The 13,377-nt window shown below is 44.1% G+C and overlaps 1 protein-coding gene across 1 annotated transcript; it reads left to right on the forward strand.

Moving 5' to 3' along the window:
* dyrk3 (dual specificity tyrosine phosphorylation regulated kinase 3) lies at positions 1–12,953 on the forward strand. Its single transcript, XM_089010751.1, has 6 exons — positions 1–762; positions 2,997–3,106; positions 6,687–6,892; positions 6,967–7,270; positions 8,368–8,784; positions 9,471–12,953. The coding sequence occupies exons 1-6, from the start codon at positions 720–722 to the stop codon at positions 10,200–10,202; spliced, it is 1,812 nt and encodes a 603-aa protein (XP_088866877.1). The 5' UTR covers positions 1–719; the 3' UTR covers positions 10,203–12,953.
* The last annotated feature ends 424 nt before the right edge of the window (positions 12,954–13,377 follow it).

Here is a 13,377-nt window from a genome sequence, read left to right on the forward strand (position 1 = left end):
TCACCCCGCCGAGACACCGAAGACGCCCATAGCAACAACCCAACCGCTACGTCGAATAAGATCCTCGCGCAGTCAAGCGGACTGATTAAACGCCGCTTCTTCGTCGCGCTGACTACAGGTGATCTGCGGTAAAGGCCACGCTTTTATTATGGGGCAACAGCAACGCTCGCTAGCTTGTTTTGGATAGCCCCCTCCCAACACCCACAACCCCCCAAGCCGTCCCGACGGAGGACTCAACGGAGTTAGGAGCGTCGATCACCACAAAGTCAACAAATTGGGAATAAAGACGGGAATGGTGCTCTGGATCGAATCGCATTGCAGACAAAGAAAGGCGAGGGGCGCACGGAACACACCACCAATGTGTTCGTTTTGGACTTGAAGTGTTTTTTTTTTCGGGAGAGGCTCCCCGGCGGACGTGGTTTGTTTTGTGGCTAGCTGGCTAGCGAGCTCGGGGAAACGACCCCCCTTTCTCCAGAGTCTCCCTGCTGCTACATCGGCTAACGTTAGTAGCGCACACAATACACAAATAAGTGAGCAAAAGGGATCGTTGAGTGACTTTCAAATCCTGAATTGCTATCCTGGGTTGTTTTCAACTCAGGATAGCTTTGGGGTTCTGTTAAAAGGAACCATCAGCCTAGTCGGCCATGTAACTTTTTTTTCTACGTTTTTCTGGGACTTTTCTTCACTTCGGATGCTGGCATTACAAATTAATTACAACCATGATGATCATCAGCAGAAAGCCAGAGGGCCCTATTGCAACAGGTAATCAATCTCCGTGATGGTTTCTTTATAAATGCTATTGGTTTTGTTTTGTTTAACTAGCAAGACTTCACTTGAGATTTATCCAACACCCAAATGTCACATTGTGGCTCTTTGCGAACAAGCAGCAGACGAATGCAAGCTCTTTTTGCCTTGTAAACATTAAACCCATTTTCTGAGAAGTCCACCGCGAGAGTCGTTTCCCAGTGTTTTGGCAAAGCTTCCAGGAACTACTGATGATTTTATTTACTTTTTTTAAATCATTTGATTTAGCTCCATGCACTAGGTCATAACTTGATAACGTTATCAAGAACACGAGTCAGGTTTCCCTCCATCACGTTTTTGGCTGGTTGTGTGTTTGGAGTTTGGCCTTCGCTGTGTGAAGACTGAACGTTTTCTTGTTGACTGTAGTCTATTAGAGTTAAACTTTGGAGTGGAAACCTCTTATGTCCAGGTATCACCAAATGTCATTATTATTTTTTCTCCTGCACAAATCAAAACTATTTGTCAGTCCCCACGTGACTTTTAAAGTGTTTTTGAAAAAAAATTAGCCAACGTTTCCTTTTAGTTATTTTGTTTTCCTGAAAAGTGATCATTTGAGAGACGCTACTGTTTTGCCTGACAGCGGCGATAAAGTGACTCACACTGGATCACCTAGACCAAATTACACTGATTACATTGAATTTAAATTATGACATACATGACAAGATGTGTTGTCTTTAATCTTGCATCATTCGTCATATTTAACTTAAACCTATTTTTGTTCAATGATGTTTTTTATCCAAAACTTACAACATCTTTGCTGTTACTTTTGTGATCAAAGCAAAAGTAACATTGGCTATATGTGCTATTTTATAAGACAGTAAATGTATATCGTAGTCTTTTGCGGTATGATAGTATAAGTGGCATTTCCCAGTGTCATGAAGTAACTCGTAATTCTACGGGGGAAAAAAAAAATAAACCCAGTCAGTGTGTTAATTGGATAAAAGATGACTATTACAGCTACCTACTGGTGCTACATGCTATTTATTTGAGGCAAGATACCCATTTCTACAATTGGTTCATATACCTGGCGACTGATGTGGACATCTGTTACTTGGTGAAAGTTTTTAGTTATCTTGCATCTGATAGTTTGTGTGTGTGTGTTTTTTTTGGGGGGGGTGTATTGTCATTGCATGCAAACAGACAGTGTTATTGCATATGCACCATTATTTTAAGGAAAGGGTGTTTTTTTTTAATTTGTCCTTTCCGTGGTGAGCCCTCAATGCGGGCAGATTGAGTTTGAAAGTGCTGAACCCCCAACCGAGCGATTAGGCCTTTTTCAGAAGGTTAATGAAGGTCTGCGCTTGGCTAATATTGTGCACGGAGACCTAAAGCCTGTGTTTGCAGTGCTATGCTGCACCAGTCTAATGCGTGGGTATCCAAGCAGCAGGTCTAATCTGTCCCACTGCAGGTCTGTTGACTAGGGACGCAAGCTGTGACGCACCTGCCCGTGCACAGAACACTCTCAAGAGCCAGTCGCAAGGAACACCAGTTGTTTTTCTTCCAGCTGACCAAACATGTCGCCAGTGTAAATGGTCACCGGCAACTTGGAACTGTGCCATAGTAGTGGTGAGGTACAAAAGGTGCCTAACAACTGTCGAGATGAACAGCCTGTTGACGGGCTTTGTCATTTGAGAAACCACCTAGGAGGTTGACTCCTTCATACATTCAGCCCGTATCATCTCATATGAAGTGATATGTGTGGATGACATGTCACATACACACACACACATCCAGCGTTTGCTATTTTATAGCCTTTTTGAGCTGCGTTTGGGAGCACACCTGACCTGGTCCATGCGGTGAACGGGTTTGAATGGACAGATTGGTTGACGGAAAGATACTGTCGTCACACGGGCATCTGTTACCCCCATTAGGCCAATAATACCACTTGCAGCGCTAGCAATCTAGGACCCTAAGCCCTACTTAAGCTGGTCAGGTCGCTGCCATGCTCTTGGGTACCTTGTATTTCTCACAATACATTCATCGGGTGGATTGTCACGGGAAATGTGGTTTCATCCAATTTGTTTTCACAACATTATAGTTGATTGACAAGAGATAATCAATAGGATTTACTGTCCCCACCGGCCCCCCTCAACAAGATTATATTCCCCCTTTTCGTGTATCCTTGACTGAGTTATTGATTGTCTCATTTCCCTTGGTCACGTTGCTATGTTTGTTCCTCTTTGTGCCGTCAGCACGTCACGGTGATGGACTTTACGACTCGTACATGAGGACGGACCACATCCTCAAGGAGGACACCGACACCGGCAGTCCTTCTGGCCTACCCCCCATGCCCAAGCTCCCAGTAAGCAAACATACAAATACCCCAAAGTTAAACAAAGCCGTATTTCCTGTGCCGTCGTAGCTACGCCGTCTCCAGACATCCTGTTTCTCAGAGAGGTGGAAGCCGTTATCCCCCCCGCCCCACCACTAACACACACACATCTCCTTTGTTTCCGGTCATCCCATTAATTTGACTCTGTTTAGCCTTCACTGTTGCATGGCAGCGAGGTGAGCGCATCTCTTGACATTCGCCCGTGTGATGAATTTTTTATGCCACTTCGAGGCTTCTGGGGATTTACCTTGATGTGTGCAAACAAGGGTGGAACAGGTCACAAAATCCGCACTTTGCTTTATATCTCGTTTTGTGCTCACCTTTTTTTTTTCGGTTCACCACTGCTTGAGGCAGTGTCGTTGAAGTTGTGGGGGCTTTTCTCTAGATCTTCGTCCACTTGAATGCAATTAGTATCACTCAATAACAATCAAGAACAATGCCTGTTGAAACAAGTGGGCTACCTACCGTTTAGCTTTGCACGTAGTCGCAATGACCCCGTTGGCGTCCAATTCGTGCATGCATTGAATCCTTAAAACATTTTGTGCCAAAAAGGAGCAAAAGGGTTCAGTATAAAGATTTATTGGACTTGAAAATGTGACCCACAAACAAAATTGCTAATCAACCCCCCCCCCCCCCACTCCCTTGTCCCCGTTGTACTGTGCAGCGTAATCCGCCATCAGTGAGGCTTCAGAGAGGTTTGGGTACATTGTCGCCAGGGCCACTCATCTATTGTATTTTCTGTCACGCTCGCAGAGGTAATATCTTCACTTGAATGTAGCTGACAGGAGCGCGGCCCAGTTGTGTTGATTTTTTTTATGTTTTTTTGGAATGCACAGAGCTGCCTGGTTGAACTAATAACCAGATTTGTCATTGCTGGTCACTCCAAATGTCATAAACAAACTCAGGCGGAACTGGGCTTGTTGAGATTGGTGGCGTTGAGGGCTGTCACAGACCTTCGCTTTTGTTTTTCTTGGCTTTAACTGTCTTGCATTTGTGACAAGTATGGTCCGTTTGCTACACGTGAAGAGTTGTGCAACTGCCAGGGCGCTTAAGATTTTTTTTTTCTCTGACTGCAGAGATTAGCTCCTCTCCATCTGTTGGAGTTTGCGCACAAGGAGCTCCGTTGCCACCCTCTCTTAACAATGGGAAACCTGTGGCTCTCTTGGTGATGTTTTGTTGTTTTAATTGATTCCTCTTCACTGTAATAATCTTTCACCGATGATGCGCCACACGTTGGATATTTATGCTCTGACATTATTTGTCTCCTTTGGGTGAAAGGGATCAATTGATGACATTAGGCTGGACAGCAATGCTGTCAAACTAATTTCTTTGCCACAGTCCACATTGTCGTTATGGTTTCCTCTCGAGGGCCATTATAAATTTGGGGAAGCCACTAAAGCCTCCACATATTACATTTAGAGCGCACAACAAACTAATGAATAACTAGTTTTCAAAATTGAAGTTAAAAAAATAATGACTGTTTTTGTGGTTTCCATACGACAAATTGAAATTTGGGTTCGGACATTTGCAAGCATCATGCCACTTGACTTGCTTGATTTACTTTCGCGGGCCGAATAAAATGAAGTGGATCGCCAGATTTGGCCACCGGGCCTTGACTTTGACACCAGTGCTATACAGTTTTTGGGACAACAGCTGCAGAAGACCGTCGCAAGGTCAACCATTTGGCTTGCCCGCCATGAATTAAGACCATATAGTTGTACGTATGGAAACCAACCTTGTATTCTGTTGCTTTGCTGGAATGCTGGATCATCTCCTTCATTATCTTCACGACTGAAGCCTAATTACAGAACAAATGTCACCAGCTCATTTTATCGACTGTAATTTTTTTTATGGTGGTGTGTCGTTGTTTCTTGTAAAACCAGGGCACTTTTTTTGACCAGGAACCAGTTGAGTTGCTTTCCTCACGTGACATAATAAACGCCTGGAAATTTTCAAATCAAAACATGTGGACGATATATTTTAGAACATTTTTCTGATCCTGTGTTTTTCGACTTGGCAGCTCAGCTCAAATATATACGGGTTGTACGTAGCCCAAAGATGGCCCGGAGATTGAAGCGACCCCACCCCTGATAATTTTGCAGCAAGTGCTCAGTGAGGGCAGGGAAACAAATATTTAGGCCACTGACATGATAAGTACGCGTGTGGAAGAACTGACAACTAAAATGTTTACAGTACACTCTGACAGACTGTGTTTGCTTTAAAAAAAGAGATTTTCTGTACTTTACATACCACCCCCAAAGACTCACATTGCTCACATCAAATTGTGGTTTCTGCATTACACTTTTAATGTCGCCAAAATGAGTACTAAACAAATACATTTACAGTTTGTCATCAAAATCGTACTGTACTTGTATTCCCAGCGAAACTGTAGATAAAGCTACATTTTGAAAGGGCTTTACTGTAAATGTACTTCAACAACCCACACAGTTGACATTTTCCTCCGAAAACCAACTATAAAGCGACCTCACGTCTCACTGTGGCTATTTCTCTCTTCTACCAGTAAGAGAGTTTAAAAGGGCTGAATTCCAGGAGTTTGCTGAAACGAAACTGTTGGCTGGAAGAACTGGCCCTCATCTTGCGCATTCAGTCCTGTCATTGAAACAATGAGAGACACTAAAAATATCCCCAACAATAATATAACGTTAACAATTTGATGGAGTCATACATGTTTAGTTTGGATGAAAGTGCAGTGCTTGGGTGTAACAAGTCAGATGCATTTGTGTGCGTGTGTCTGCATGCCTGCATGTGTGCGATTGATTCCAGTGTTGCCGACCAGACAGGATCTTTATCTAGTTTTTCTGGTTAGACCATCCTTATTGTCTGACAGTGTAAGACACTCTGGTTGTCAAAATGTAATCCCTCAGTGTCAAAAATCGAGAATTTCGACAAAAGGTGTGGCAAACTGCATCGATCACAAATGGCTGATTGATGGGAGATGTGTACGACATAGGCTGCTGTTACACTGTGGTAACCCAAGCGTGTCTGCCATGTCAAAGCTTTATGCGATTTCATAGCGTTGCTAAGTTTTCTTCCATGAAAAGATGGCGGAAAAATGAGGTTTAAAAGGGTTGAAGAGTACTTTCAAGATGACGTTTGGAGAACAGAACACTCAATCGGGGCAACATGGTGAGCTTTCACGGCTCACGGAAGGCAATTGAAGAGTTGGAGCGGCGCCTAGCAAACAAAAGCTAACACAGCCCGCACGAAGCAACATATCCCTGTAAGCGTGATAGTTAAAATGCTAAACAATGCTAAAAATAATTGAAGCCAGTTTTATTTCATCAATTGAAGCCTAAACACAGCAAAATTTCCATGTAGCCATCTTTTCCTGTGAGTTTTACGTGCTATATGACAAACCACGAGAATTTTATTTGACTTTAAAGCAGGGTATATTTTTCAGACCATTTTTGTCTAATTCTAAAGTGCACTTGAGAGGTTTTGTTGTGTTCAGTGGCTACAAAATCTATTGTGCATTCCTTGTCGCAAACCATTGTTAAGCCAATCTAATGACCTCATCTTGGCTTTTCAGGCAGTCAGTAACAAGGGTGTGATGAGGGATCAGATCACCGTACGAGGTGGCCAGCTGAAGGTCAAGTACCTGTACGAAGATTCCTCGAACAATCGCAAGATCAGTGCCATTACCACGGCCGCACCTCAAAACGGCGGGACCAGCGCTCAGACGGCTATTAAACCGGCAGCGGCCACTACCGTGCCCAAAGATCACAGCGCTGACAGGTGGCAAAGACATTTGTCACATTTCGATCAAAACTGTTTGCTCACCACCCGGACTCTTTTCTGGTTTATCACAGCTCGGAATCGAGTAAAGTCTCCAATGAAAATGCTGGCTCTCAAGGGGTTGCCAATGGCGGGAACACGACCAAGCTGTGTGGCCCCCTCACGCCCGAACAGGCCGTGAGGCTGTACCGGACGCAACTGACCAGCCTTGAGCAGACTGAAATCCACTCCTACTCCGACGTCTACTTCGTGGGACCTAATGCCAAGAAAAGACCCGCCGTCACCGGGGGCAGCAACAACTGCGGCTATGATGACGAGAAAGGCGGCTACATCAACGTTCCCCATGACCAGCTTGCTTATCGCTACGAGTTTCTCAAGGTAAGGAAAAGTGATCTACTCAACGGGTGTTGGTTCACTTCAACATTGGATTGGATTGGATTAGCCTTTATTAGTCTCGCAGTGGAGACATTTACACTTCACAGCAGCAAAGCGATGAAAGGAAGAGTAAAGGAAAGGAAGAACTAGAAAAACAAAATACAAGAGCTGCTGGAAAGGCAGCCAGTCTCGTGGCGTCAATTGAAGTCAAAAAAGCAAGAAAGTAATAATATGACAACTCAAAGACAGTCATTCAATCTTAAACACTTTTTTCATCCTCTTTTTGTATGGAGCAGTTCTAAATGAAAGAGGTGAGGATCCAAGCGTCCTTTTTACCAGTGGATCAGGGACGTCATAGTCAAATGTACGCGTCTGCTACAAGCTAAAATGTAAACATCTCTTAGAAGATGGTCAATGGAAAGTGAATAGCTTTTTTTGCTGTCGTTGTAGACTCCCATTTGGGGTTCTTTGGTGGCTTGGGTCATTGAAGTGGTTTGTGTTAAAATGACGGGGGCCATTTCTACGATTTCTGATTTCAACAAGTGGTCAGAAGCCTCAATAGAATGGGTGGTTTTTTTTCTCACGGGCAATCTTGTAGTAGTTACGGTTTCCACTCTGGGGCGGTTATGAATTTGGTGAAGCCATTAGAATGTTGCACCCCCTCCACATTGTATATACAGGCCACACAACAAATTAATGAATAAAATGACTGTTATTGTGGTTTACATGGGACAATTTAAAATTTTGGTTCAGACTTTAGCAAGCATATTGGAATTTTCACAAATTTGATTCTCTTTCAGGGGCCGAATAAAACGATGACATGGGCCATATTTGGCCCCCCGGCCTTGACTTTGACCCCTGTGCTCAATAGCTTGTGAAACAAAGCAGAAGGTGGTCACCAGCCTGGTCATGCACTACTGTGAGATTGAATTGTGTTGCCAACGTGGTTTGAGGGAATTTTGTTGCCACCTAGAATATAATCTTTGTGCACTAGTAAATTAACCCTTTCATGCACCCTGTAACCTGATACCGTGACAACCTGTCCGCTGTCCCTAAAAGCGTTTAGCCTATTTCATCTTCCTTTCTTTTGCTGTCTTCAGATTATTGGCAAGGGCAGCTTTGGCCAGGTGGCCAAAGTCTACGACCACAAAATGCAGCAGCACCTTGCTCTGAAGATGGTCCGCAACGAAAAGCGTTTCCACCGCCAGGCGCAGGAAGAGATCCGCATCCTGGAGCACCTGCGCAAGCAAGACCGCAGCGGCACCATGAACGTGGTTCACATGCTGGAACATTTCACCTTCCGCAACCACATCTGCATGACCTTCGAGTTGCTCAGCATGAACCTCTACGAGCTTATCAAGCGGAACAAGTTCCAAGGCTTCAGTTTGCCTCTGGTCAGGAAGTTTGCTCACTCCATCCTGCAGTGCCTGGAAGCCCTGAGCAGGCTCCGAATCATCCACTGTGACCTCAAGCCCGAGAACATTCTGCTCAAGCAGCAAGGACGCAGCGGCATAAAGGTATTCAAGCGCATATACAGTGAGACCTCAATTTACGAACTTAATTGGTTCCCAGACAGAGTGTGTAAGGCGGAAAGTGTGTATCTCCAAAAAAAAAACCCATAGGAAACCATTAAAATGGGAATAATCCGTTCCCGGGTTTCCATAAAATATACTTTTCAACTAAATAAGCCTTAAAACTACACACAACCTACCTTATCCTATGTATAATAAATGTGCTATTGTATTGTAATGAAAGAAATACACTGCATTGTATCATAAAGTCACTTTATTTACATTTGTGATGGTCATTTATGGCTTGATGGAATGGCGTTGGAGGTCGAAGGTCAAAGGGAATTGCATGAGCATGTAATTAAAGAAATAAACTGTGCTGTAAAATAAAGTTTTATTTACCTTTTTGATGGTCGTTGATGGCTTATGGAAGGAGAGTCACCTTCCATAAGGACTGTTGGTAACTTAACCTCTGGTGCTGTTCGGTCGTGTGCTTCCGCCGAAGATCACTCCGCCAGCCGTGGTGGGTGTGTATTATGAAAATAGTGTTTATTATAAGGTTTAATTTTCATAAATTTGACGTTTGTAAGATGAAAAGTTTGTAAGTTAAGGTGTTTGTAAGTTGAGGTCTCACTGTACGCAACTTCTCCTCTTTGTCACCCGCTCGCTCAATATCTTGTCTCTTCTCCCGCCAGGTGATCGACTTTGGCTCCAGCTGCTTTGAGCACCAACGGGTGTACACATACATCCAGTCTCGCTTCTATCGAGCTCCCGAGGTGATTTTCGGCGCTCGCTACGGCCTGCCCATCGACATGTGGAGCTTCGGCTGCATCCTGGCTGAGCTGCTGACGGGCTACCCGCTTTTCCCCGGCGAGGACGAGGGTGACCAATTAGCCTGTGTCATGGAACTCCTTGGCATGCCCCCTCAAAAGGTTCTGGAGCAAGCCAAAAGAGTCAAGACTTTTATTAACTCCAAGGGCCACCCCCGCTACTGTGGAGCCAACACTCTGCCCACGGGGGCCACCGTCCTCACGGCGTCCCGTTCCCGCCGCGGTAAATACAGAGGTCCCCCGGCTAGCAAAGAGTGGAGCGCCGCGCTCAAAGGTTGCGAGGACGCTACCTTTATTGACTTCATTAAGAAGTGTTTGGACTGGGACCCCTCATCTCGTCTAACCCCCAGCCAGGCCCTCAGACACCCTTGGCTCTATCGCCGCCTGCCCAAATCGCTCCCTGTCGCTGACAGAAGCCAAGGAGCCCCCACGAGGCGGCTCCCCGATATCCACAGCACCTCCTTCCCCTCCATCGTGTCCAAAGGCGGGTCAGGCCTGAGCACCACGGCTACAAATAACAAACTGAGGAGCAACGTGTTGGGAGATTCCGGAGAGGTCTTTCCTATTCGCACGGTCCTCCCCAAACTTGTCACTTAGAGAGAGGGAGCGAGAGAGTCCCACTTATCTCCTCTCTCCCTCCTCCACGCCTCTCAGGAGGAGTGAGTATGCAGGAGGATGCAAAGTCTAGGTTTTAAAATGGTCGCTGGTCCTTTTTTTTTTTTTTTTTAAACTGCGCGGTGTCGACACCCCAGTTTTGGCTTTTCGATATTAGCTGAGCAAATGAGAGACGTTACGAGAAGGAAAAAAAAAAGGTTTTATACAGAGGATTTCCTTAAGCGACAGTGCAGATTCTATACACGCTCGTTGATTTTGATCATCCTTTGTACCAACGTGCGAGTGTTTTTAATGTGAATTTGTTCCCACGCGAGTGTTTTTATTTGCCCGCACTCCAATGCCTCACTCTTTTTATCACTGAACACTCTTGAGGAGTTACAAGGGCTACAAACTCCCTACTTAGCTCACTGGTAGCCGACAAAGCTTTGACTCAGCCAACGGTCATGATCGAAAAGAGCACACTGACACGCACAGCCAACACCTTCACACTATTTGACGACAGCATCATGTAGTTTCGCGCAATAACTTCGCCTTTTGACCTCTCTGCTTAATCCCCACTGCTACCATGTCAACTCAAATATGTGACATTAGCATGCGTGCGAACACACTGGCTCAGCGCTACAAGTGACTACATGTGTTTTAAGTCCTTTCATCACAAAGGTTGATGATAATGACGACAGAAGGTCCACTTGTCACCAAATTTTCATGAACTCACTTTGCTTTCTTACTCCTTGGGAATAATTCATCTCAGCTGAGCCTCCTGCCTGTAATGCACACATTTTTTTTGAAGTGCGCCAACGAAGCACTTAAATGCGCTTGGTTCAAACAGTGTCACGAAGGATCATGTCTCCCAACAGACGGAAGGATGGTGGTACAGCTTAAAAAGAAAAATACCAGGCGTATATATGTTCTTTAATGTGCTAAAAATGTCAGCCACTTTCTTATAAGAAGAGCCAGTAGCAAAAATGACCCTTTGTGGTACAGATTTGAAGGCCTTTTTCTCAGGGATAGTCATACTTGATACATCCCCTTAATCCTATACTCCGGGGGTCCCCAACTACAAGGGCACAAGCTGGAATCCGGCTCCACAGAGAGACTTTCTTCAGAGTCCGAAGTTTTAATGTTGAGAAGCAGTTGCGCCTGCCCCTTCTTCCGTCAAAATGTTTTTAAATAATAGGAGCGCTTCTTCAAAAAGGAGAACAAACCAAATACAGTGAGACCTCAAGTTACGAACTTAATTGGTTTCCAGACAGAGTGTGTAAGGCGAAAAGTGTGTATCTCAAAAAAAAATTCCCATAGGAAACCATTAAAATGGGAATAATCCGTTCCCGGGTTTCCATAAAATATACTTTTCAACTAATTAAGCCTTAAAACTACACACAACATACCTTATTCTATGTATAATAAATGTGCTATTGTATTGTAATGAAAGAAATACACTGCATTGTATCATAAAGTCACTTTATTTACATTTGTGATGGTCATTGATGGCTTGATGGAATGGCGTTGGAGGCTGAAGGTCAAAGGGAATTGCTGATTGGAAAGACAGGCGCATTACATGAGGACTAATTAAAGAAATAAACTGTGCTGTAAAATAAAGTTTTATTTACCTTTTTGATGGTCGTTGATGACTTATGGAAGGAGAGTCACCTTCCATAAGGACTGTTGGTAACTTAACCTCTGGTGCTGTTCGGTCGTGTGCTTCCGCCGAATATCACTCCGCCAGCCGTGGTGGGTGTTTATTATGAAAATAGTGCTCATTATAAGGTTTAATTTTCAGAAATTTGACGTTTGTAAGACGAAAAGTTTGTAAGATAAGGTGTTTGTAAGTTGAGGTCTCACTGTACGCAAAAAGAATATCTACTGTCCTACTTCGGTTTGGCATTACGGCCTTGTTGACTGACGCGCCAAACCCGCTCTGCGTAATGAATAAAAGAATAAAACATTCCATCAAGATGGAATTGGCACATTGCTCCCACGAAATACGACGTTCTGCCAAATGTCAAGTTGTGTTTTTGTTTTTGTTTATATGCCGGTTTGTCAACACGTCCATCACTTGAAACCGGTCCGTGGAGCAAAAAAAAAAAAAAAGGTTTCCCCAACCTTCATTTTGCGACTATAAAGGCTTGCGTTTGCATATAATATATTCATATTGCTGTAACGCAGCAGAGCTGCAAGCGGGGCCCGGACTGCATGTTCCACAATCTGACCTAGATTTGCTTTCTCCTCCCCCTTGTTCTCGCACTGTGTCATGTAGTCCAGGGAACCTCGTCAACCCATTAATATATATATTGAATTATGGTGCTGTCCAGTCATGCATACACACACACACAAACACAAAATTGTCAGGTGCATGTTGTATGGACCACACTGCTCAAACACTTCTCTATCTCATCCCTTGTTTTCTAAGTAAAACTGTCAGGGATTTCTACTTTATTGTTGCTACTTTTTTTTTAATAGAAGTGTTTAATATTGCGAGTCACTCCCCAAAATGTCATGAGGAAGTATAATCCAAACATGGATGATGATGATGAAGAAGAAGACAAAAAAGTTGTATGCTGTCATGTTGTACTCGTGGTGTGCGGTCTTGTAGCCGGATGTTTGGTGTTCCAGCATGAGATCAAAATCTTGATGAGTTACGGCTGAGTGACGACCAGGAGAGAAATGTAAAGTAACCAAATGGAATTGGGATAGTTTTTTTTCTAAGGAAATAAAAGAAAAATGCTGATTTAACTGAGTGACACTTGACTGATTTCAGTAGATGTAGCAAAACACGTTGACATTGAGTGGTGGTGGTTAAGACTTGGAAACACAAAGACAATCACATTTTTGGGTTACAATCTTACCATTTTCAATTAACAGGCAAGATGAGGCAAAGGGTCAACAACTCTAGAGTAGGACCCTTACCGACCTTACCTTTACTTAAACGGGAGCAGTACCAAAGCTGTACAAATTGTCTGACAAAACTGTCAGAAACAGACTTCATGAGGGCTCGAAGCGATCGAGTGGGCAGACTGCTACTGAGAGTTCACAAGTTAAGCATGTGAGAGAGTCTCCAGATGATGTGGAGTTTCCGCTTCCATCTCGACATTGATTGCCTCAAGTATAAGGATCGTCTGGAAAGATAGGTCCTTTGAAAGGCCGCAAAGATGTCCCG

This window comes from Hippocampus bargibanti, linkage group LG12 (genome assembly GCF_051943395.1).
Source record: "Hippocampus bargibanti isolate YZ-2025 linkage group LG12, ASM5194339v1, whole genome shotgun sequence".
Lineage (NCBI taxonomy): Eukaryota > Metazoa > Chordata > Actinopteri > Syngnathiformes > Syngnathidae > Hippocampus > Hippocampus bargibanti.